The 25,574-nt window shown below is 47.1% G+C and overlaps 1 protein-coding gene and 1 non-coding gene across 2 annotated transcripts in view; both read left to right on the top strand.

The window, feature by feature from the left end:
- Positions 1-23,188, top strand: part of Polr2a (RNA polymerase II subunit A) — a 28,033-nt gene extending 4,845 nt beyond the window's left edge. The window contains exons 2-29 of the mRNA XM_004669230.2: positions 3,051-3,183; positions 3,295-3,431; positions 3,520-3,693; positions 3,869-4,150; positions 6,181-6,342; positions 6,458-6,678; positions 6,877-7,009; positions 9,052-9,176; positions 9,285-9,495; positions 11,231-11,440; positions 11,522-11,690; positions 11,825-11,919; positions 12,053-12,256; positions 12,912-13,134; positions 13,283-13,466; positions 13,869-14,040; positions 14,131-14,236; positions 14,330-14,535; positions 16,341-16,565; positions 16,705-16,951; positions 17,262-17,362; positions 19,141-19,245; positions 19,331-19,513; positions 19,723-19,926; positions 20,822-21,008; positions 21,126-21,239; positions 21,368-21,517; positions 21,612-23,188. Coding sequence (XP_004669287.1) covers positions 3,051-3,183; positions 3,295-3,431; positions 3,520-3,693; positions 3,869-4,150; positions 6,181-6,342; positions 6,458-6,678; positions 6,877-7,009; positions 9,052-9,176; positions 9,285-9,495; positions 11,231-11,440; positions 11,522-11,690; positions 11,825-11,919; positions 12,053-12,256; positions 12,912-13,134; positions 13,283-13,466; positions 13,869-14,040; positions 14,131-14,236; positions 14,330-14,535; positions 16,341-16,565; positions 16,705-16,951; positions 17,262-17,362; positions 19,141-19,245; positions 19,331-19,513; positions 19,723-19,926; positions 20,822-21,008; positions 21,126-21,239; positions 21,368-21,517; positions 21,612-22,768 — 5,820 coding nt within the window. The 3' untranslated portion in view covers positions 22,769-23,188. The remainder of the gene's footprint in view (positions 1-3,050; positions 3,184-3,294; positions 3,432-3,519; positions 3,694-3,868; positions 4,151-6,180; positions 6,343-6,457; positions 6,679-6,876; positions 7,010-9,051; positions 9,177-9,284; positions 9,496-11,230; positions 11,441-11,521; positions 11,691-11,824; positions 11,920-12,052; positions 12,257-12,911; positions 13,135-13,282; positions 13,467-13,868; positions 14,041-14,130; positions 14,237-14,329; positions 14,536-16,340; positions 16,566-16,704; positions 16,952-17,261; positions 17,363-19,140; positions 19,246-19,330; positions 19,514-19,722; positions 19,927-20,821; positions 21,009-21,125; positions 21,240-21,367; positions 21,518-21,611) is intronic.
- Positions 5,182-5,356, top strand: LOC123453954. The gene has a single exon (XR_006633116.1). It is a non-coding gene; the product is annotated as a small nucleolar RNA SNORA81 (small nucleolar RNA).
- Positions 23,189-25,574: the final 2,386 nt, after the last annotated feature.

The following is a 25,574-nucleotide window of genomic DNA, read 5'->3' as shown; positions in this document are numbered from 1 at the left end:
TCTGAAGCAGGGTCTCTCTCTCTAGCCCAGGCTGTCCTCAAGGTCACTATGAGTTTCCTACCTCAGCCTCCCAAGTGCTGGAATTATAGGCATGTGCCACCATGCCTAGCTTAACCTGCTTCTCTTTTAGCACCACAAGCTTATTCCTGCCTCAAGGACCTTATTATTCATTTCTCCCACTGCTTGCGGACATCCACATATCCTATTTCTTTTTAAAAAAAATATTTTATTTATTTTTTTTTTATTTATTTGACAGAGAGAATGAGCTCGCCAGGGCCTCCAGCCACTGCAAACAAACTACAGACACATGTGCCCCCTTGTGCATCTGGCTAATGTGGGTCCTGGGGAATCAAACCTGGGTCCTTTGGCTTTGCAGGCAAACACCTTAGCCGCTAAGCCATCCCTCCAGCCCCACATACCTGTTTCTTCACGTCATTGTGTTCTGTATTCAGGTGTCACATTGTTAAAATCTCTACCCTGACCACCTGTTTAAATAGCATCCTGTATTCTGTAACCCCTTGCCCACTATTTTACTTAATTATACACTCTTAAAACAATTAGTATTTTGGTTTCTTGCTGTTTTCACAGAATGTTGTTACCTTGGTCTCCTTAGTATCTCACATAGTTTCTGGCATTAACGGGCATGTAATTAAAACGAGTTGGGTAAACTAGTGGTTGTGCAAATACACTTGGGGAAAACTGGGATTGGTGTCACACACTAATTCCAGCACTCAGGAGGCAGAGGTAGAAGGGTATCTGAGGTCAAGGCCAGCCTCAAGTCTGAGGAATTCACATAGTAAATTCCAGGTCATTCTGGGCTAGAGTGAGACCCTGTCTCAAAACTAAAAATATACATGGGGAAAGATCTTTATTTTAACATTGTTTGAAAATGACAATTGCTGGAGAGATGATTCAGGGTTAAAGGCACTTGCCTGGTAGGATCCCAGTAGGTTAAATGAAATGTTTCCAAACTTCTGGAACACCTGAGATGCTATGGCAAACTCAGAGCAGTTCAGTGAAATATTTTAAATTTTGGAAAAAAGCACAGGTGACCTACAAACTACTAATTCCAAATGATCCAGTTTCAACATTAGATGGCGCTGAATCTCTTTGAATAATGTCCTATCTTTGGTTTAGTTTGGTTTTGGCTTGGCTTTTTTGAGACAGGGTGTTGCTATGTAACCCAGGATGATTTTGAACTCAAGCATCTGTGTGTTGGGATTACAGATCTGTGCCAGTATGCCTGGACCACAGAGTTGCATTGTTAGCAGTTGCTAAGAACTAGCAAAAATAATTTGGAGTAAAAAATATGAGTGGTGGTGGCCAATCTGATTCTAAAGGTTGGGAGATTGTGCAGTTCCTAATAATGTGCAATAAGTAATTGGGGCTTAGTGGTTAAGGCACTTGCCTTCGAAGCCTAAGGACCCCAGTTCCATTCTCCAGAATCCATGTAAGCCAGGTGCACATGGTGGCACGTGGATCTGGAGTTTGTTTGTAGTGGCTAGAGGCCCTGGCATGTCCATTCTCGCTTTCTCTAAATAAATAAATAAAACATTTTTTAAAATTTGGTTTTGGGGAAGATTTAAATATTACGATTTGGGGGCTGAGAAGATGGTCATTGGTGTTTTGCTGTGCAAGCATGAGAATTTGAGTTTGAATTCCCAGCACTCATGTGAATGCCAGGTGTGGAGGCATGCACCTGTAATCCCAGCACTGGAGAAACAGACAAGCATATCCCTCAGGGTTTGCTGAATTGAATCGTTGAGTTCTGGGTTCAGTGAAAGAGACCCTATCTCAAAAAATAAGGTGGTGGCACTCACCTTTAATTCCAGCTCTCAGGAGGCAGAGGTAGGAGGATCGCCGTGAGTTCAAGGCCACCCTGAGACTACATAGTGAATTCAAGGTCAGCCTTCAGCCTAAGCTAAGTGAGACCCTTCCTCCAAAAAACAAACAGTTAGGTGGTGGGTTTGATGGTGTACACCTTTAATCCCAGTACTTGGGAGGCAGAGGTAGGAGGATCACTGAGTTTGAGGCTCCCCTGAGACTACATAGTGAATTAATTCCGTGTCAGCCTGGACTAGAGTGAAACTCTACCTTGAAACAAAAAACAAAAAAATTAAAGCTGGTCATGGTGGCACCCGCCTTTAATCCCAGTACTTGAGAGGCAGAGGTATGGGGGATCACAGTGAGTTCCAGACCATCCTGAGACTACATAGTGAATTCCAGGCCAGCCTGTATTAGAGTGAGACCCTATATTGAAAAACCAGAAAAAAAAAAAAATTATTTGAAAGAGAGAATGGTAGCACTAGCCGTTCCAGCTACTGCAAACGAACTCCAGATGCATGTACCACCTTATGCGTCTGGCTTATGTGGGTCTTGGGAAATCAAATCTTGGTCCTTTGGCTTTGCAGACAAACACCTTAACCACTAAGATGTCTCTCCAGTCCCCCCAAATTTTTTTTTATTTTTTTATTTGACTTATTTATTTTTGGTTTTTTGAGGTTGGGTCTCACTCTAGTCTGGCTAGAGTTTTATTTATTTATTTATTTATTTGTTTTGTTTTTTCAAGGTGGGGTTTCACTGTACTCTCAGGGTGGCCTTGAACTCATGGCGATCCTCCTACCTCTGCCTTCTGAGTGCTGGTATTAAAGGTGTATGCCACCCCACCTAGCTTAGGAGGCTGAGGCTAAGGCAGGAGGATCTAGAGTTTGAGGCCTGGGTTACTTAGCAGCAAGACTTTGTTTCAAAACAGAACACTAGAGGTAGGCCATTTGTATAAGGCTGAATGAAGGTCATTCACATTCCACTGTGAGCACATGCCACCCTCACTTCATAAACACACAGTGACTAGAACAGGCATTTGACTTATAATACTCAAGTTTGATACTTCCAAAAATATAACTATACCAATCTTCTCATTTCATACTAGGCTAAGCATGGTTAGTTCTTCTATAATTGATTTGAAATTTTCTTAGGCTATGGGCATCACAGCCACAAAGGCTAGAAATAAGAAATCCCGCTTAGTTGTTATTGGCCTTTCTTTTCCACAGAAGCGGATGTCTGTGACTGAGGGTGGTATCAAATACCCAGAGACAACTGAGGGAGGCCGTCCCAAACTTGGGGGACTGATGGATCCAAGGCAGGGAGTGATTGAGCGGACTGGCCGTTGCCAAACATGCGCAGGTAAGTGCTGGGTCTAGAGTGTTTCTCAAGGGAAGGAGAGGCTTGGTCTTTAAAACCAGGGGTGAATATCTAGTCTCAGGGAGGAAAAGTGTCAGGTGTGTGTTTCCACAGGAAACATGACTGAGTGTCCTGGCCACTTTGGTCACATTGAACTGGCCAAGCCTGTGTTTCATGTGGGCTTCCTGGTGAAGACAATGAAGGTTTTACGCTGTGTCTGCTTCTTCTGCTCCAAACTGCTTGTGGATGCTGTGAGTGGGACATTGGTCTAGGAGGAGTGTTACTGGCTGGGGTGGCATAAGGGAACATCCCCAACTGACTGCTTTGCTCTGTCCCTAGAATAACCCCAAGATCAAGGACATCCTGGCCAAATCCAAGGGGCAGCCCAAGAAGCGCCTTACACATGTCTACGACCTTTGCAAAGGCAAAAACATTTGTGAAGGTGGAGAGGAGATGGATAACAAATTTGGTGTGGAACAACCAGAGGGTGACGAGGATCTGACCAAAGAGAAGGTGGCTGGAACTGGCAAAGACTGTGGGGAAGAAGAGAGGTGGTCAGAGGCCTGCAGGCAGGGAATAAAAGGAGGCTGCAGAATTATCAGGAATGGAAAGGATGTGGAGGAGCAGGAAGTACTGGCCTCATGTGGCAAGAAATGGTTCTTGATGGTACCTCTTTTCTCCTTTGAAGGGCCATGGTGGCTGTGGCCGGTACCAGCCCCGGATCCGGCGGTCTGGCCTCGAGTTGTACGCTGAGTGGAAACATGTTAATGAAGACTCCCAAGAGAAGAAGATCCTGCTCAGTCCTGAACGAGTACATGAGATCTTTAAGCGCATCTCCGATGAGGAGTGCTTTGTCCTGGGCATGGAGCCTCGCTATGCCCGGCCTGAGTGGATGATTGTTACAGTGCTGCCTGTGCCTCCCCTGTCCGTGCGACCTGCTGTGGTGATGCAGGGTTCTGCTCGTAATCAGGTCAGTAGCTATGGACTCTGTCTTTTTTTAATTAATTAATTTATTTGAGAGAATGGGCACACCCAGGGCCTCTCTCAACAAACTTCAGATGCATGTGTTCACCTGTGCATCTGGACTCTGCCTTTTTTATGGGAGAGTAGTTAGATGTCTGAGGGGAGGGAGCCCTATGGGGGTAGCTTGTGTACAGGAGCAGATGGAGACAGATCTGACTTAAAAGATACTCTGGGCATTTGTTAGCTGTGTGGTATTATCTCATCATCATTTTAGTGTCTTCAAGGCAGGGTCTCACCCTAGCCCCGACTGACCTAGAACTCTAGCCCTCGGCTACCCTTGAAGTCAGGGCGATCCTCATACCTTAACCTTCATAGTGCTAATAGTAACGGTGTACACCACCATGTGCAGCTGCTGTGTCTTTAATTCCTCGATGTAGTTGAAAGGCACAAAAGTGGAGACTGGAGAGATGGCTCAAAAGTTAAGGTGCTGTTTGAGTCCCCAGTACCCATGTAAAGCTAGATGCACAAAGTAATGCATACATCTGGAGTTCCTTTGCAGTGGCCACAGGCCCTAGCCTGCCCATTCTGTCTCTTCTCTCTCTGCTTGAAAATAAATTTAAAATAGATTTTTTTTTAATAGTCACAAAACAGGGCTGGAAAGATTGCTTAGTACTTAAGGCACTTGCCTGTATAGAAACCTTAGGACCTAGGTTCAGCTCCCCAGAACCCATGTAAGCCAAATGTGCATGGTGGCACAAGTGCCTGGAGTTGGTTTGCAGTGGCAAGATGGAGGCCCTGGCATGCCCATTCTCTCTATCTCTAATAAATATATATTCTTAAAAAGTCACAAAACAGGGCTGGAGAGATGGCTTAGTGGTTAAGCGCTTGCCTGTGAAGCCTAAGGACCCGGGTTCAAGGCTCGGTTCCCCAGGTCCCACGTTAGCCAGATGCACAAGGGGGCGCACGCGTCTGGAGTTCGTTTGCAGTGGCTGGAAGCCCTGGCGCGCCCATTCTCTCTCTCTCCCTCCATCTGTCTTTCTCTCCATGTCTGTTGCTCTCAAATAAATAAATAAATAATGAACAACAACAAAAAAAAAAGTCACAAAACAGAGTACACATAGGAAGAATAACAACCACATCAGATCCCAAAGACTGGGGTGGACCTCTTTCTTAATGTCCACTGTCCTTTGTCCTAAGATTTGGTGCAATATTATTAAACACACACAAAAGGGGAAGCCAAGCATGTTGGCTCATCCCTTTAATCCCATCACCATGAGTTTGAGCCTACCTGGACTAGAGTTCCAGATCAGCTGGGCATGGTGGTGCACACCTTTAATCCCAGCACTCAGGAAGCAGAGGTAGGAGGATTGCCATGGATTCAAGGCCACCCTGAAATTATTCATTTTTATTTATTTATTTATTTATTTGAGAGTGACAGACACAGAGAGAAAGACAGATAGAAAGAGAGAGAATGGGCACGCCAGGGCTTCCAGCCACTGCAAACAAACTCCAGACACGTGCGCCCCCTTGTGCATCTGGCTAACGTGGGTCCTGGGGAATTGAGCCTCGAACCAGGGTCCTTAGGCTTCACAGGCAAGCACTTAACCGCTAAGCCATCTCTCCAGCCCCCACCCTGAAATTATATAGTGAATTCCAGGTCAGCCTGAGCTAGAGAGAGACCCCTAACTCCAAAAACCAAAAATAAAAATAGTAACAATAAAATGGTCAGTCAGGTGTGGTGGCATACACCTTTAATCCCAGCACTCGGGAGGCAGAGGTAGGAAAATCGCCATGAGTTTGAGGCCACCCTGAGACTACATGGTGAGTTCAGGTCAGCCTGAGCTAGAGACCCTACCTCAAAAAAACAAAAATAAATAATACAAATAAATAAAACGATCACAAGGTAGTATCCCATACCTGTAAAATGAGAGGGAGGCAGAACTGTTTCAGCCTTTCAGGAGGGTATGAGGAGAGCTATAACTGTGCCTGAGCCTTCAGTGGGTGGTGACTTGACTATGGTTCTGACTTCTCCCTCAGGATGACCTGACTCACAAACTGGCTGATATAGTGAAGATCAACAATCAGCTGCGGCGGAATGAGCAGAATGGTGCGGCTGCCCATGTCATTGCAGAGGACGTAAAGCTCCTCCAGTTCCATGTGGCCACCATGGTGGACAACGAACTGCCTGGCTTGCCCCGTGTATGTCTGTATACTCCCAGGGCCCCAGTGGATTGGAGGCCAGCATGCAGCATCAGCTCTGGAATAGGGCTGAGTACTGACTGCTGGGTTGCCCCCTTCCCATGTTTCATTATAGGCCATGCAGAAGTCTGGTCGTCCTCTCAAGTCCCTGAAGCAGCGTTTGAAGGGCAAGGAAGGAAGAGTTCGAGGGAACCTCATGGGCAAGCGAGTGGACTTCTCAGCCCGCACTGTTATTACCCCTGACCCCAACCTGTCCATTGACCAAGTTGGTGTGCCCCGCTCCATTGCTGCCAACATGACCTTTGCGGAGATTGTTACCCCATTCAACATAGACAGGTGTGTCTCAGCCCATAAATCTTGTGCCTGCGTGTGGGCTGGGATGAACATGTGCTCAGATGTGCTTCCCCTATGTTGGGGAGACGGTTTGTAGTGAGACATGGTCAAGTTTGGCTTCTAAACTTCCACTTGGACCTTTGTGGTAATAGTAGAGGCTGTTGGTGAAACATTTTATTCATTTTGTACTTTTCTTCCTAGACTTCAGGAACTAGTTCGCAGGGGGAACAGCCAATATCCAGGAGCCAAGTACATCATCCGAGACAATGGTGATCGAATTGACTTGCGTTTCCACCCTAAGCCCAGTGACCTGCACCTGCAGACTGGCTACAAGGCATGTAATAGGACAAGGCCTCTCAGCCACTTGAGTACACAGCTTCCTGGAATGGGGGCTGGCTGGAACAGAACACTTGAAACTGTTTTATTGACTAAGAGCTAGAGTTGAGTGTTTTTTAAAACATATTTTGGGCTGGAGAGATGGCTTAGCGGTTAAGCACTTGCCTGTGAAGCCTAAGAAACCCCGGGTTGAGGCTCCATTCCCTAGGACTCATGTAAGCCGGATGCACAAGGTGGTGCGTGCATCTGAAGTTTGTTGGCAGTGGCTGGAGGCCCTGGTACACCCATTCTCTCCCCCTCCCCCCCCCAAAAAAAAGTTAAAAATATATTGATTTATTTGAGGGTCAGAGAGAGAATGGGCTTGCCAGGCCCTCTTGTCACTGTGAATGATCTCCAGATAGTTGGCCACATTGTGCATCTGGCTTTATGTGGGTTCGGTCCTGGAGAATTGAACACAGGCCAATAGGCTTTGCAAGCAAGCATCCTTAACCACCAAGCCATCTCCTCAGCCCCAATTTTTTGTTTGTTTTGTTTTTGAGGTAGGGTCTTGCTGTAGCCCAGTTTGACCTGGAACACACTGTGTAGTCTTAGGCTAGTGTGGCCTCAAACTCCCTGTGATCCTCCTACCTCTGACATTAAAGGTGTGTGCCACCATGGCCTGCGTTTCTTTTCTTAAGCATTTTTTAAATTGTTTATTTATTTGAGAGCTAGAAGCAGAGCAAGAATGGGTGCACCAGCAAACAAACGCCAGACGCGCACGCTCCCTTGTGCATCTGGCTAACGTGGGTCCTGGGGAATTGAGCCTTAAAACAGGGTCCTTAAGCTTCACAGGCAAGCACTTAACCACTAAGCCATCTATCCAGCCCTTCTTTTCTTTCTTTCTGAGTTAGGGTGTTGCTCTAGCCCAAAGTGGCCTCAAACTCCCAGTGATCCTCCTGGAATTCACTTTGTAGTCTCAGGGCAGCCTCCAACTCACAGCAGTCCTCCTACTTCTGCCTCCCAAGTACTGGGATTAAAGGTGTGTACTACCACGCACGGCTTGATACTTTTTTTAAAATACTTTATTAATTTATTTGCAAGAAGAGAGAGGAAGGGTGCATATACATGCCAGGGCCTCTAGCTCTGGCAAACAAACTCCAGATGCAGCCAGCACTTTGTTCTGGCTTTATGTGGGTACTAACTGGGGTCATTAGGCATTGCATGCGAACACCTTAACCACTGAGCCATCTCTCTCCAGCCGTGATTTGTGTGTGTGTGTGTGTGTGTGTGTGTGTGTGTGTGTTTAAGTGAAATATTACAGCATCATCACTTTTTGTTGTTGTTTTTTTGAGGGCTTTTTTTTTTTGTTTTTTTTTTGTTTTTTGTTTTTTTGAGATAGGGTCTCACTCTAGCCCAGGCTGACCTGGAATTCACTATGGAGTCTCAGGGTGGCCTCGAGCTCACAGCAATCCTCCTACCTCTGCCTCCTAAGTGCTGGGATTAAAGGTGTGCACCACCCCGCCCAGCATCATTGCTTTAAAAAAAAAAAATTATTTGAGGGCTGGCGGGATAGCTTAGCAGTTAAGGCATTTGCTTGCCAAGCCGAAGGACCCAGGTTTGATTCCCCAGGACCTACGTTAGTTAGATGCACAAGGAGGCACATGCAACTGGAGTTTATTTGCAATGGCTGGAGGCCCTGGCACGCCTATTCTCTCTCTGTCTCCTCTCTATCTCTCTCTGCTTGCGTCCATTCCTTCTCTTCCTCTTTCTCTGTCAAATAAATAAAAATAAAATATTTGTAAAAGTTATTTGAGAGAGTATTGGCATGCCAGGACTTCCTGCAAATGAACTCCAAATGCATACACCGCTTCATGCATATGGCTTTTATGTGGGTCCTGCGGAATCATAACCCAGGCCATCAGCAAGCACTTTTTACCACTGAGCCATCTCTTCAGCCCACAGTCTCATCTTTTTCAGCCTACAAGTAACTCTAGGTCCCCCCTCAATTCATTATTAGTGTGCCTCCTTCACTGATCCTTTTTCTGTACCTCACCTCCGTAGGTGGAACGGCACATGTGTGATGGGGACATTGTTATCTTCAATCGTCAGCCAACTTTGCACAAAATGTCCATGATGGGACATCGGGTCCGCATCCTTCCCTGGTCAACTTTTCGCTTGAATCTTAGGTCAGTTTCTCTTACCTTAGGGAAGCAGGCTGGGATGAAAGGCTAGACTGACAACTTGAGGTGCCACTGAATACCTCTTCCTTACTCTCAATTCTTTCCTTGTTCCAGTGTGACAACTCCATACAATGCAGACTTCGATGGGGATGAAATGAACTTGCACCTGCCACAGTCTCTGGAGACACGGGCAGAGATCCAGGAGTTAGCCATGGTGCCTCGAATGATTGTCACCCCTCAGAGCAATCGACCCGTCATGGGTATTGTGCAGGACACACTCACAGCAGTGCGCAAATTCACCAAAAGAGATGTCTTCTTGGAGCGGGTATATATCGTCTTGAAACTGGACTTAGTGGGCAAGAGAGGGAAAGCTTTAGTGATTTTCCCTGGTTTGCTCTGGGCAGCACTATATGTAAGATTACCTTTTCTGATAAGTAGAAGGAACAGTTAGGGAAAATCAGACAAAAATTTCTATATGGCTTCAGCTCCTATTGTAATTTTTTAAATTATTTTATTTATTATTTGTTTGGTTTTTGTTTTTGTTTTTTGAGGTAGGGTCTCACTCTAGCCTAGGCTGACCTGGAATTCACTATGTAGTCTCAGGGTAGCCTTGAATTCAGGGCAGTCCTCCTACTTCTGCCCTCCAAGTGCTGGGATTAAAGATGTGTGCCACCATGCTTGGCATTTTTTAAATTTACTTGAGAGATTGGCAGAGAGAGAATGGGTGTGCCAGGGCCTTTAGCTGCTGCAAATGAACACAGATGCATGTGCCACCTTATACATCTGTCTTAACTTGGGTCCTGGGGAATCAAACCTGGGTCCTTTGGCTTTGCAGATACAAGTGCCTTACCCACTAAGCCATTTCTCCAGCCTTGTAAATTTATTTTTTAACTTTTAAAAATCTTTCTTTGAGGGCTGGAGAGATGGCTTAGCGGTTAAGCGCTTGCCTGTGAAGCCTAAGGACCCCGGTTCGAGGCTCGGTTCCCCAGATCCCACGTTAGCCAGATGCACAAGGGGGCGCATGCGTCTGGAGTTCGTTTGCAGAGGCTGGAAGCCCTGGGGCGCCCATTCTCTCTCTCTCTCCCTCTATCTGTCTTTCTCTCTGTGTCTGTCGCTCTCAAATAAAAAAAATAAAAAAAAATCTTTCTTTGAGCCAGGCGTGGTGGCGCACGCCTTTAATCCCAGCACTTGGGAGGCAGAGGTAGGAGGATCGCCGTGAGTTCGAGGCCACCCTGAGACTCCATAGTGAATTCCAGGTCAGCCTGGGCTAGAGTGAAGACCTTACCTCGAAAAACAAAAATAAAAACAAAAAAATCTTTCTTTGAGATAGAGTCTAACTGTAGCCCATGCTGACCTGGAATTCACTGTAGTTTCGCTGTAGTGGCCTCAAACTCACGGCGATCCTTCTACCCCTACCTTCCAAGTGCTGAGATTAAAGGCATGAGCTACCACGCCCTGCAAAAAATCTATATTTTAAATTTTATTTTTATTTATTTGAGATAGAGAAAGGCAGATATAAAGAGAATGGGTGTGCCAGGGCCTTTGGCTGCTACAAATGAATTCAAATGCATGTGCTACCTTGTGCATCTGGCTTACATGGGTCCTGAGGAACTGAACCTGGATCCTTTGGCTTTACAGGCAAGCACCTTAACTGCTGAGCCATCTCTCCAGCCCCTTGCATTGATTTTTTTTTTTTCATTTTATTTTATTTATTTACTTGAGAGCAACAGGTAGAGAGAAAGAGGCAGATAGAGGCGATGGGTGCGCCAGGGCCTCCAGCCACTGCAAACAAAACTCCAGACACATATTCCCCCTTGTATATCTGGCTAACGTAGGTCCTGGGGAATCGAGCCTCGAACCGGGGTCCTTAGGCTTCACAGGCAAGTGCTTAACCGCTGAGCCATCTCTCCCACCCTGATTTTTTAACTGAAACTTTGGAAGTCGCTTCCTGGCATCGTTTTGCCTCCAGAATCTAATCTGGTCAAGGAAGCATCACTAATATTCCTGAGATGTCAAGCCTACAATCTGACTTTGCTGCTTTCTTGCTATTTGTCACACAGGGTGAAGTGATGAATCTCCTAATGTTCCTGTCCACGTGGGATGGGAAGGTCCCACAGCCAGCTATCCTCAAGCCTCGGCCCCTGTGGACCGGCAAGCAGATCTTTTCCCTCATCATACCTGGCCACATCAATTGTATTCGTACCCACAGCACCCATCCTGATGATGAGGACAGTGGCCCTTACAAGCACATTTCTCCTGGGGATACCAAGGTAGGACCTAGTTTCTGAATGTGTAGATATAAGGTGGGGCTATGGGAACCAGAATTGGTTTGAGTGAATACTTGTCCACAGGTCATAGTGGAGAATGGGGAGCTGATCATGGGCATCCTGTGTAAGAAGTCTCTGGGTACCTCAGCAGGCTCTCTGGTGCACATCTCCTACCTAGAGATGGGACATGACATCACTCGCCTCTTCTACTCCAACATTCAGACTGTCATTAACAACTGGCTCCTTATTGAGGGCAAGTATAGTGAACTCAACCAAGCCCTCTCTTGAGTCTTTCCCCCATTTTACAGTTTCCTGCAGTTTCCAAGATCTCTCCCAGACTGCTTAGGACCAAAAATGATACTACTGATGCTTCTCTTTATCCCCTAGGTCATACCATCGGCATTGGAGACTCCATCGCTGATTCTAAGACTTACCAGGACATTCAGAACACCATTAAGAAGGCCAAGCAGGATGTGATAGAGGTGAGAAGGAAGGCAGGACAGAGATAAGAGGTTCTTAGGACTTTGAAGTTAACATCAGCAAGAGCAAAATACGTATAAGAACTAGAAAAAAATGGGTAGGTAGGGATTCATGTGTCACTAACACTACCTCCAGGTCATCGAGAAAGCTCATAACAATGAGCTGGAACCCACTCCAGGGAACACATTACGTCAGACATTTGAGAATCAAGTAAATCGCATTCTCAATGATGCCCGAGACAAAACTGGCTCTTCTGCTCAGAAATCCCTGTCTGAGTACAACAACTTCAAGTCTATGGTGGTTTCTGGTGCTAAAGGTTCCAAGATTAACATCTCCCAGGTAAGGAGCCTTGATTTTCCAGATAAGGAGTCTATACTGAAGTCTGGAGGAGGAAAGGTAGTTGTGTATGTATTTATAGTGTGGGTGGAGATAAGAGAAACAGTGAGAACTCCTTGCCCCGTGTTAGGAATTGGACCCAGTGCCACACACATGTGGAAAGTTTCCCCGTCCCCCATTCATGCAGGGTCTTGCAGTGTAGCCCAGGTTGAGTTTGAGCTGAGTATCTTTCTGCCGCCTCCTCCCCAGTGGTGGGATTACAGGTGTGTATGGTGGAACTTTTTTTTTTTTTTTAATATTTATTTGTTTGTGGGTGTTCTTGTACCAGGATTGCTTGCTGCTGCCAGGGTGGAGAATTGAACCCAAGCCAGCATACTTTGCAAGCAAGTATCTTTAGCAGCTGCTGAGCCAGCCATCTCCACAGCCCCTCTTGTAGGATTTTTAACAAAAAGGGAGTGAGATGTAGCCCAGTTTTTCTTTTCTTTTTTGGGGGGATGGTATTGAGGTACACTCTAGTTCAGGCTGACCTGGAATTCACTAAGTAGTCTTAGGGTGGCCTTGAACTCACTGTGATCCTTCTACCTCTGCCTCCCGAGTGCTGGGATTAGAGGCGAGCACCACCATGCCCAGCATGCAGCTGATTTTTTCTATCTCCTAGGTCATTGCTGTTGTCGGGCAGCAGAATGTAGAGGGCAAGCGGATCCCATTTGGATTTAAGCACCGGACTTTGCCTCACTTTATCAAGGATGACTACGGGCCTGAGAGCCGAGGCTTTGTGGAAAATTCTTACCTAGCTGGTCTCACGCCCACTGAGTTCTTCTTCCATGCCATGGGAGGACGTGAAGGTCTCATTGATACAGCTGTCAAGACTGCTGAGACTGGTGAGTCCTTTTTAGGGAGACACGTGGGGATGGTGAGTGGGAATTCTCAGGCTAAAAGTTCTGTTCTCCAAGTTGGAATTTTGGTTTCTGCGAGTCTGGGCTTTGTTACCCTCTTGCCTTGGGTCCCTCACTTGATTCCTTTCCCCAGGGTATATCCAGCGGAGGCTGATCAAGTCCATGGAGTCAGTGATGGTGAAGTACGATGCAACTGTACGGAACTCCATCAACCAGGTGGTACAGCTGCGCTATGGAGAGGACGGCCTGGCAGGAGAGAGCGTTGAGTTCCAGAACCTGGCTACGCTTAAGCCTTCTAACAAAGCTTTTGAAAAGAAGTGAGGAAATGGCCAAGTGGGTGGTTGTTGCCCTGGGTCCTAAGACCTGAGTTGTAGGGTTCTAGTCCCTCAGAATAGTGGTCTAACATACCTTGTAGGAGGCTTTGCCTTTTAGTGCCACCACTTTGCCATCCATCTGAAACAACTGCTTGAGGGAGGAAGAAGGTGAATGTGGAGGCAGATTGGATTTTCCCCGGCAGTGACAGGACAAAGCAGCCCAGAGGAACAGGAACAGCATTCCATATTCAGATCCCATTGGTAGTCCTTGGGACTGGGCCTTAGATGGCTCTGCTCAAGATTCTTTACCCTAAATCCCTATTTTGGGGGAGCCTCACACTGTTCTTGTGTGGATGAGAACTCAGAGGTACCTATCCCCTGATTCTACCCCCTTCCCACTTGCAGGTTCCGGTTTGATTATACCAATGAGAGAGCCCTGCGGCGCACTCTGCAGGAGGATCTGGTCAAAGATGTGCTGAGCAATGCACATATACAGAATGAGCTGGAACGGGAATTTGAGCGGATGCGTGAGGATCGGGAAGTTCTCAGAGTCATCTTCCCAACTGGCGACAGCAAGGTACATGTGCATGGGAAGTGCTAGGCTAGAAGGTCTGCTGTTGGGGGTCTTCCTCTGGGCTTACAGTGCTCCACCCAATCCTTCTCTTAGGTTGTCCTCCCCTGTAACCTTCTGCGCATGATATGGAATGCTCAGAAAATCTTCCACATCAACCCTCGTCTTCCCTCTGACCTGCACCCCATCAAAGTGGTAGAGGGTGAGTACTTGCTTTGGGTCTCCAGGCTATGCAAGGGATCCGAGTCTGCTGGGCCCTGGTCTGATAATGTCTTCACCACTCCCTGGGCTCTAGGAGTCAAGGAATTGAGCAAGAAACTGGTAATTGTGAACGGAGATGACCCACTAAGCAGACAAGCTCAGGAGAATGCCACGTTGCTCTTCAACATCCATCTACGATCCACACTATGTTCCCGCCGCATGGCTGAGGAGTTTCGGTTAAGTGGAGAGGCCTTTGACTGGCTGCTTGGAGAGATTGAGTCCAAGTTCAACCAAGCCATTGTGAGTACTGTGCTTCTTTCTGTGGCCTTGTTATTATCCTGACGTTGTCTATTGGCGTCTCTGGTTTCCGAGAACAGCCCATTTCTGTCCACATCATTTATTAGCTTTGAAGGACTACCATGTACATTTGGTGCACTGTACCTTTCTTCCATAGCAACCATGACATGACTCAAGCCAGTCCCATATGCCAGAGACAAATCTGAAGCTCAGTGACCATTATTCAGTGGTCATATAGTAAATAAGTGGCATGACTAGAATATTATTAAATTGGGAGTATTGTTTATTTTCCTGAAGTGATTGTAAAGAAAAAAAAATGAAGGGGGAGGGGCAAAATTAGACAAAAAGATTTACAGATAAGAATTTTTACAAAATAATGGAGTCTGATTAATTCTAACCTGACACAAAGTAACTAAAAGTGCATGGAGGCTGAGAGATGGCCTAGCGATTAAGAATACTTACGGCACACGCATAAGGGCGTAAGTTCAGTGCCCACTACCCAGGACAGGCTGAGTTAGGAGGACCATTATGAGCTTAAGGTCAGCCTGGATAGAATGAGGCAGAAAGAAAGAGAGAAGTGAAGAAAGAAGGGAAAGGAGGGAAGTGAGAGCACACATAACAAGAGAGAATACTTTCAACTCATTTATCTGGTAAATGCCATGCATAAATGATACAAAACAGAGCCAAGTGTCTTGAGTCACTGAGCCATCTTCTCAGCCCTCCATTTTAGTAAAATTATGTATACACACACACACACACACACACACACACACACACACATGTATAAATATAGAAAAACAGTGAATATGGGCATATCAGGACTTCTTGCTGCTGCGAATGAACTCCAGATGCATGTGCCACTTAGTGTTTCTGACTTATGTGGTACTAGGGAATTTAACCAGGGTCAGCAGGCTTTACAAGATGAACCATCTCCCCAACTCCCCATTTCCCCCCATCTTTGTTTTATATTTTCTTTTTAGGTTTTTCAGGTAGGGTCTCGCTCTGGCCCAGGCTGACCTGGAATTCTCTACGTGGTCTCAGAGTGGCCTCGAACTCAAGGCAGTTCTCCTTCCTCTGCCCTTACTTTGTTGTTGTTGTTGTGTTGTTTTGGTTTTTTAAGGTAGGGTCTTGCTGTGGCCCAGTCTGGCCTGGAATTCACTGTGTAGTTTCAGGGTGGCCTCAAACTCATGGCAGTCCTGCCTCTGACTCTTGAGTGCTGGGATTAAAGGTGTGTGCCATCGTGCCTGGCTTGGCCCCCGCCCTTTTTTTTGAGACAGCATTTCACATAGCTTAAACTGACCTCAAACTTGGTATGTCGCTGAAGATGACTTTGAGTTCCTGATCTTCCCTCTGTTACCTTCCACATGCTGGGATTGGGCATTTGTCACTACATCCCACTTAATACTGTAATTTTAGCATATCTTTAGAAAATTAGGTACATTTTGGGGGGTATGTAGTTCATCCAGAAGGGCTGTTAAGTGATTCTAGAATATCTTCTAAAAGTAATGAGACTTTTTTTTTTTTTGAGATAGGATCTTGCCCTAGTCCAGAGTCCAAGCTGACCTAAAATTCACTATGTAGTCTCAGGGTGGTCTTGAACTCTTACCTCTGCCTCCTGAGTGCTGGAATTTAATGGTATATGCCAAGCCCAAGACTGTTTTTTTTAAAAGTCTCTTTGTCTTTGTTATCTGTACTCACCTGGCCCAGAGCCCTGTAAGACTCGTAAATAGTCCTACCATGGCTGCACCTCATTTACTCCCCACAAGACAGAGAGGGGTCAGCTTTGTCTGATTCTGCCTTTTTTTTAGGCTCATCCTGGGGAAATGGTGGGAGCTTTGGCTGCGCAGTCCCTGGGAGAACCTGCTACTCAGATGACTCTGAATACATTCCACTATGCTGGTGTATCTGCCAAGAATGTAACTCTGGGTGTGCCCCGACTTAAGGAGCTCATCAATATTTCCAAGAAACCAAAGACACCCTCACTCACTGTCTTCCTATTGGGCCAGTCTGCTCGAGATGCTGAGAGGGCCAAGGTACAGGGGCTGGGGTGATGGGCTTCCTGACAGGAAGGCCTGAACTTTCCTTTGAATCAGAGAAATTCCTTCAATAAGAGGGCTTCTATCAGGAGCAACCGAATGCCCATGTCATGAGTCTCTCCCTGTCTCTTCCCAGGACATTTTGTGCCGCCTAGAGCATACGACATTGAGGAAGGTGACAGCCAACACAGCTATCTACTATGACCCCAACCCCCAGAGCACAGTGGTGGCAGAGGATCAGGAGTGGGTGAATGTCTACTATGAGATGCCTGACTTTGATGTGGCCCGAATCTCCCCCTGGCTGTTGCGTGTGGAGCTGGACCGGAAGCACATGACTGACCGGAAGCTCACCATGGAGCAGATTGCAGAAAAAATCAATGCAGGTAAAGCTTGAGAGAAGCCCAGCGGAGGTGTTCTGCCTAGGTTTCTACTGTCACTGCACTTGTCCTCACAGAGCAACCCAACTCTTCTGCTACCTGTCTTAACACCTCTGCCCTCCAGCAGGTCTGCTCTTGAGTCCAGACTTCACTCCCTTTTCCCTCCCACTGTGTGCTTGTTCTAGAGGAGGATCTGTGAGAAGGAAAGTTCTAAGAGTAGGGGCAAGCCAAAAGAGGAGCTGCAAATGGAGAGGGACTAGGGAGCAGCAAGTCTTGTTCCGTGTGGTCTTACTTGGCTCATTGTTCTCCCCACCAGGTTTTGGCGATGATTTGAATTGCATCTTTAATGATGATAATGCAGAGAAGCTGGTCCTTCGTATCCGCATCATGAACAGTGATGAAAATAAGATGCAAGAGGTAAATGGGACCCAAGAAGAAATTGGCACATTGTAGAAAGCACTTTAATTTTGTTTAGTGACCAAAAACACATTAGGATTTAAGCAATGTTGAGGTGCCAGTCACAGCTGTTATAGGAGTAGGAAATAGTGGTTATTAATGATTTTCAAAACTTGGGGCTAGAGAGATGGCTCAGGCATTAAGACCCTTGCCTACAAAGCCTTATGACCCAGGTTTGATTCCCCACTACCCACAAAAAGCACAAAGTTGCACATGCATCTGGAGTTCACTTGCAGTGGTTGGAGGCCCTGGCATGCCCATTCTGTCTGTCTGTCTCATTCCCCCCCCTCCCGTGCTTACAAATAAATGAAAAAATTTGGGGGGGGGGGGAAACAAAAAACCTCAGCAGCAAAATTTTTTAAAATCTGAACCATAGCTGGGCTGGGCATCATAGCACTTGGGAGGCAAGGGTAGGTAGGAGAATTGCTGTGAGCCGCCCTGAGACTACACAGGGAATTCTAGGACAGTCTGGGCTAGAGTGAGACCCTACCTGAAAAACTGAAAAAAATAAAAACACTTAACTTAGGGCTGGACATACGGCTTAGCAGTTAAGGTGCTTGCTCTCTGGCATGCACTCTCCCCCACACTTCCTGCTCTTAAATAAATAAAAAATAAATAATAAATAATTTTTTTTTGAGGTAGGGTTTCACTCTAGCTCAGGCTGACCTGGACTTCACTATGTAGTCTCAGGGTGGCCTCGAACTCATGGTGATTCTCCTACTTCTGACTCCCAAGTGCTGGGATTAAAGGCATGTGCCACCACTGTCTTAAAAATAAGTAAGTAATTTAAGTTTTTTTTTTTTTTTAATATTTATTTTGAGAGAGACAATGGGTGCACCAGGGCCTTCAGCCTCTGCAAATGAACTCCAGACACATGTGCCCCCTGGCTTATATGAGATCTGGGGATTTGAACATGAGTTCTTAGGCTTAGCAGTTAAGGCACTTACTGCAAAATCAAAGGACCCGGGTTCAATTCCCCAGTACCCACTTAAGTCACCTGCACAGGGTGGCACATGGGTCTGGAGTTCATTTGCAGTGGCTGGATATCCTGGCATGCCCATTCCCTCCCTCCCTCCCTCTCCCCCCCATAACTAAATAAAGTTTAAAAAAATATATATATATTCATTATTTGTTAGAGAATTAGGTGTACCAGGAGCTCTTGCCACCGCAAACAAACTCCATCACTTGGTGGATTTGGTTTTATATGGTTACTGGGGAGTTGAACCTGGCCAGCAGGTTTTGCAAGCAAGTGTCTTTAACCACTGAACCATCTCTCCAGCCCCCAGGAAGCTTATTTCAAAGAAGACTCCTTAGTGCTATGTCAGATCTCTGGCCTTAAATTATACTGTCACCTCTCAAGGCTTCCCATGCCTTAAAAAATGTTGACATACCTTGGCAGATTGCACTGTATACCCACTAAGAGATCATTATCAAATAAGTATCAGTGTGGCAAGTACATCTACTTGCAAAGGCCAGGTGCTAGATGAACTGCATTCTGGTGGTAGGGTGTTGCTGCCTTTTCACGGGTCCATGCCTGTAATCCTGGCATTGGAGAGGTGGAAGCAGGAGGACCAGGAGTTAAAACCCATCCCTGGCTACACAGTTCAAGCCCACCCTGGGCTACATGAGACTTTCTCAAAACAAATTTAAAAAATAGTAGAGCCAAGAAGGCAATCTGGTTTATTCCTAGGGAGTGAACAAAAGGATTACAGGATTAACTGACCTCACTCTTGTTACAGGAAGAAGAGGTGGTGGACAAGATGGATGATGACGTTTTCCTACGCTGCATTGAGTCCAACATGCTGACCGATATGACCCTGCAGGGCATCGAGCAGATCAGCAAAGTTAGTGTGCAGGCACCTCCCAACCTGCCATCTTCTCCCACTTGTGCCCCCTCTGGCCTGACCCAAGCTAATTTTGTCCTTCCAGGTGTACATGCACTTGCCACAAACAGACAACAAGAAGAAGATCATCATCACAGAGGACGGAGAGTTCAAGGCCCTGCAAGAATGGATCTTGGAAACGGACGGTGTGAGTTTGATGCGGGTGCTTAGCGAAAAAGATGTGGACCCTGTGCGCACCACGTCCAACGATATTGTGGAGATCTTTACAGTGAGTACTCAGAGCACACTGCCCAGCAGTCTTTGTAAGAGGGCTTTCTACTCAGGAAATTTCCACACTCAGGTTTTCCTCCTGAATTCACTTTTGAATGTAGTATGCCCTGATTCCTGATTTCCTATTTGTAATTATGGGTAGCAGTAGGATCAGGAAGAGGAACATAGCTAACTTGGTCTTGTCCCTTCCCCTCAAACCCATGGCAGGTTCTGGGCATTGAGGCTGTGCGGAAGGCCCTGGAGCGGGAGCTGTATCATGTCATCTCTTTTGATGGTTCTTATGTCAATTACCGGCATTTGGCTCTCTTGTGTGATACTATGACCTGTCGTGGTCACTTGATGGCCATTACCCGACATGGAGTCAACCGTCAGGACACTGGACCACTCATGAAATGTTCCTTTGAGGAAACGGTAATGGCATGCTTTGGAGTTTTTTGTCTGAGGTTTTTAAAAAACCTATATATTATTTGTGAGAACAGGGAGAGGAGAGTATGGGCATGGTAGAGCCTCTTGCTGCTGCAAACAAATACATGTGCTACTTTGTATCTGGTGTTCTATGGGTACTAGGAATCAGCCCCAGACCAATGGGCTTTACAAGCAAGCACCTCTAACTGGTGAGCCATCTCCCAGCCCTTGTTTGAAGCCGTTTCAATGTTTATTTTTCTGGTTTTTATTTACTTATTTATTTGAGAGAGACAGGCAGAGAATGGATGCACCAGGGCCTGCAGCCATTGTAAACAAACTCCACACGTGTGCACCACCTTGTGCATCTGCCTTATGTGGGTCCTGGGAAATCAAACCTGAGTCCTTTGGCTTAAGGAGCAAGTGCTTTAATTGCTAAGTCATTCCTTTAGCCTTTTGTTTTTGTTTTTTGAGGTAGGGTGTCACTTTTGCCCAGGCTAACCTGGATAGTCTCAGGCTGGGCTCAAACTCAAAACGATTCTCCTACTTCAGCCTCCCATTTGCTGAACTAAAAGCGTGAGGGATTGAACTCGGCTGAATTTGAGATTACATTCTGTAGCCCAGGCTGACATGTGTAGCCCAGGCTGACGTGAAACTCACTCTGTAACTCAGGTTAGCCTTGAACTTGCTAGGATTCTTTTACCTCCAGCTTCCCAAGTACTAGACATGAGCCTCCACCTCCATCTGCTAATAGTAACTTGTAAGCAGGTTGGGAGAATTGTGGGAAGGTGAGTGAATGTGCAGTGGTCATTGGTGCTGCTCTTCCACTGTCAGATGTTCGACTTAATGATGGTGGGTACTGGATTTAGAGGAGCCTGATGGGACCTGTTTTGTGTTTGCTCAGGTGGATGTGCTTATGGAAGCAGCTGCCCATGGGGAAAGTGACCCTATGAAGGGAGTCTCTGAGAATATCATGTTGGGCCAGCTAGCTCCAGCTGGCACTGGCTGTTTTGACCTCCTGCTTGATGCAGAGAAGTGCAAATATGGCATGGAGATCCCCACCAATATCCCTGGTTTGGGGGCTGCTGGACGTGAGTATTAGGACCTCTTCTGGATCTTGAGTGTGGTTATTGAGACACTCATGGCAGGGAGGGTGTCATTTGTCCCTTGGTACTGTTCCTCATGAATCACTCTGGGCCTCTTTATAGCCACTGGAATGTTCTTCGGCTCAGCACCCAGTCCGATGGGAGGCATATCTCCAGCCATGACACCCTGGAACCAGGGTGCAACCCCAGCTTATGGTGCCTGGTCCCCAAGTGTTGGTGAGTCACCTCAGCCAAGAAGAAGCCCCTCAGGGTGGGTGGGTGAGCTAGGATGGAATTGAGGCCTTGTGGGCTGAAGAAAGTGTGGTTGGGTCCCAGCTCTTATCTCGGTCTGCTCTCCCTCCCAGGGAGCGGAATGACACCAGGAGCAGCTGGCTTCTCGCCAAGTGCTGCATCTGACGCCAGTGGCTTCAGCCCAGGATACTCTCCGGCCTGGTCTCCCACACCGGGCTCTCCAGGCTCCCCTGGCCCCTCGAGCCCATACATCCCCTCACCAGGTGAGTGTCGTGCTCTTTTCCTCCTCGATCGCCATCCTTTCTTTGGGGCCAGACTTTCCATCACTCATCTCCCATGTTTGCTTCTTTCCTACAGGTGGTGCCATGTCTCCAAGCTACTCCCCAACATCACCTGCATATGAACCACGGTCCCCCGGAGGCTATACACCCCAGAGTCCTTCGTACTCCCCTACTTCCCCCTCCTACTCTCCCACCTCTCCATCCTATTCTCCAACCAGCCCCAACTACAGCCCCACTTCTCCCAGCTACTCCCCCACCTCTCCCAGCTACTCCCCCACCTCTCCCAGCTACTCCCCCACTTCTCCCAGCTACTCCCCAACTTCTCCTAGCTACTCCCCAACATCCCCCAGCTACTCACCGACATCACCCAGCTACTCCCCAACTTCTCCCAGCTACTCCCCAACATCTCCCAGCTATTCACCAACATCTCCCAGCTACTCTCCCACGTCCCCCAGTTACTCCCCAACATCCCCCAGTTACTCACCCACGTCTCCCAGCTACTCACCCACGTCGCCAAGCTACTCGCCAACCTCTCCCAGTTACTCACCCACCAGCCCTAACTATTCTCCAACGAGTCCCAATTATACCCCAACCTCACCCAGCTACAGCCCAACCTCACCCAGCTACTCACCAACTAGTCCGAACTACACCCCCACCAGTCCTAACTACAGCCCAACCTCGCCCAGCTACTCCCCCACCTCACCCAGCTACTCTCCCACCTCGCCCAGCTACTCCCCATCAAGCCCACGGTACACACCACAGTCCCCCACCTATACCCCGAGCTCTCCCAGCTACAGCCCCAGCTCTCCCAGCTACAGCCCCACTTCCCCCAAGTACACCCCCACCAGTCCTTCCTACAGTCCCAGCTCACCAGAATATACCCCAACCTCTCCCAAGTACTCACCCACAAGCCCCAAGTACTCACCGACTTCTCCCAAGTACTCTCCCACCAGCCCCACCTATTCTCCCACCACCCCCAAATACTCCCCCACCTCTCCTACATACTCCCCAACATCCCCAGTCTACACCCCGACCTCCCCCAAGTACTCGCCCACCAGCCCCACCTACTCCCCCACGTCGCCCAAGTACTCGCCCACCAGCCCCACCTACTCCCCCACCTCCCCCAAAGGCTCTACCTACTCGCCCACTTCGCCTGGCTACTCGCCCACCAGCCCCACCTACAGCCTCACCAGCCCAGCCATTAGCCCGGATGACAGTGATGAGGAGAACTGAGGGGAAGCAGGGCTCGGCAGCAGCTGGCTAGCGCAGCCTCATTAGCGCTGTGCATTCCTCTCGTCCCTTGTGGGCTGTGACCCCAGCCCGGCTCCCTTGTACATAACTTCTTGTGACAGAGTTCTCTGTTCAAGTTCTAAACCCCACTTTTGATGGGCCGTTGGTCGTCTTCTCCACTCACGCTGTCTGTGTCAGAACGCACTGGCGTGGCTGCGGGGTTTCCTACCCCACCAACTCCATGCCGGGCTCCACAGCGAAGACCTTTCCTTGCCTGTGGCCTGATCAGGCCTAAAGGATATTTTAACTATAAAGGGGTGGTTCCTGTTTTGGATCATGTCTTCTGGAACAAAGCTTAATCTGCCTTTTGTCTTTTTTTTTTTTTTTTGAAGTTTAAATAAAGTTTACTAATTTTGAGCAAAAGTTTATATATTGAGTGTTTAATTGGGCCTCGGGGAGACAAAAATTCCAAAGCTGCTGTGCTGTACAAAAAATGCTAATAATACAGGAGCAGCAGCAGTTACCTTTGGTCCCACCACTAGGAGGCATGGTTTTCTCTGTGTTTCTTTCTACACGTTTCTTGACTTCTAACAAGAACAAAATATTGGTGACTTGCATTTGTAATCCCAGCACTTGAGAGGCTGCGGTTGGATTACCAACCTGGGGCTATAGAGTTTCAAGTCAGCCTGATAGAAAAGGATTTGAATATACCTATTTTTAGTTGGGAATTTCTTTTTTTCTTCATTAGCATTTAAAACAAATGTATTTTTAAACACTTCATTTATTTGAAAAAGCTGGGCATGGTGATGCATAATTAATTATTTGACAGGCAGGTAGAGAGAGAGAATGAGTACATCAGGGCCTCCAGCCACTGCAAATGAACTCCAGATGCGTGCACCCCCTTCGCATCTGGTTTATGTGGGTCCTGGGGAATCAAACCTGGGTCTTTTGGCTTTGCAGGCAAATGCCTTAACTGCTGAGCCATCTCTCCAGCCCCCCATTTTCCATTCTACTCGTCACCCACTCCCTCACCTAGACTGCAGTTAGACTTGCATGGCCATGCCCACGTTTCTGCGCAGGTTCTGGGGAATTGAACTCAAGTCATCTTAGATGCATGCATGTAACACACCTGGTTTATGCAATGCTGGAGAACAAACCCAGGGCTTTGTGCGCCTGGCATGCACTTTACCAGCTGAGCTACATACTGACTGTAAATGTTTATCTTTTCCCTGATTTTGGTTTTTTTCCAGGTAGGGTCTCACTCTAGCTCAGGCTGACCTGGAATTCACCATGTCGTCCCAGGGTGGCCTCAAACTCGCAGCAATCCTCCTACCTCTGCCTCCGGAGTCCTGGGATTAAAGGTGTGCACCACCACGCCCGGCTCCCTGATTTTTTTTTAATGGGTATATGTATGTATTTATGGATGAGCCAGGGCTGCTTGCAGTTGCAGACAAACTCCAGTTACATGTGTCACTTTGTGTCTTGTTTTACATGGGAGCTAAGGAATTGAGCCCAGGCTGGCAGGCTTTGCAAGCAAACACCTTTCACCACTGTTGAGATGCAAATACATATACCCCAGGAAGGGCGCAGAGAACAGACCAAAGCACCAATACCCCAAAGTCCAATTCTGGTGAGCCAGTGAGTTTACTGGGGTGACTATGGGAGCCTAGGTGACTTCTCCCAAGTCTCACCCCAACCTGGATGGTGTCCTTGGAGTTAACCTACTCTTAGAAAATCTAGCTTTTTCTTAGATTGTTTGCATTTGGGAAGAGGCAAGAGGTAACAACTGTGGGAATTCCTGGTGAGGGTCTTGTGATCTTCCCCTCTTTCATCTAATGGGGACTTGAAATTAGCTCTGTTAAGCATGCCTTTGCAGAGGTAGAGGTATGAGGATTGCTGAAAACTCAAGGTCACCCTGAGACTACAGAGTGAATTTCAGGCCAGCCTGGGTTACAGCAAGACTGTACTTCGAAAAAGCAAAAGAAACAAAGAAAACAGCTCTTATTATCATAGCCATACACCTGGCTATCACTGTTTTTCTGCTCCAAAGTTACCATGGCTACTAGGCCGAAGCATTCTTCGGGTTATCATCATTTTATACACTGCTGTACAACTGCTGAGTCATTTCCCCAGCCTCTTTTCCCTGATTTTTATTTTTCACTTAAAAAAACTAGCTGGGTGTGGTGGCACACACCTTTAATACCAGCACTCCACTTGGGAGGAAGAAGAGGAGGATTGCCTTGACTTCAAGGCCACCCTGAGACTGCATAGTGAGTTCCAGATTAGACTGGGCTAGAGTGAGACCCTACAAAGGGAGACAGAGAGAGAGAGAGAATATAAGTACACCAAGGACTCTAGCCACTGCAAACAAACCCTAGACGCATGTGTCACCTTGTGCATCTGGTTTACATGGGCACTGAGGAATCGAACCTGGATTCTTAGGCTTTCCAGACAAGTGCCTTAGCCACTAAGCCATCTCTCCAGCCCCTTTTCCCTGATTTTAAAAAGCTACTTTGAGCTGGGCATGGGGTGGCACACACCCTTAATCCCAGCACACGGAGACAGAGGTAGGAAGATCACCATGAGTTCAAGGCCACCTTAAGACTACATAGTGAATTCCAGGTCAGCCTGGACTAGAATGAAACCCTACTTTGAAAAAAAAAAAATATATATATATATATACACACACACACATACATATACATAATACATATATACACACACACATATATACATGCATATATATGTATATATTATGCATTTATTTATTTTGGTGAGTATGCATGTTAGTGTGAGCATTATGGACCAC

Source organism: Jaculus jaculus, chromosome 12, assembly GCF_020740685.1.
Source record: "Jaculus jaculus isolate mJacJac1 chromosome 12, mJacJac1.mat.Y.cur, whole genome shotgun sequence".
NCBI lineage: Eukaryota > Metazoa > Chordata > Mammalia > Rodentia > Dipodidae > Jaculus > Jaculus jaculus.
The sequence above is the reverse complement of the archived record's forward strand: the minus strand, read 5'-3'. Positions and strand labels throughout refer to the sequence as shown.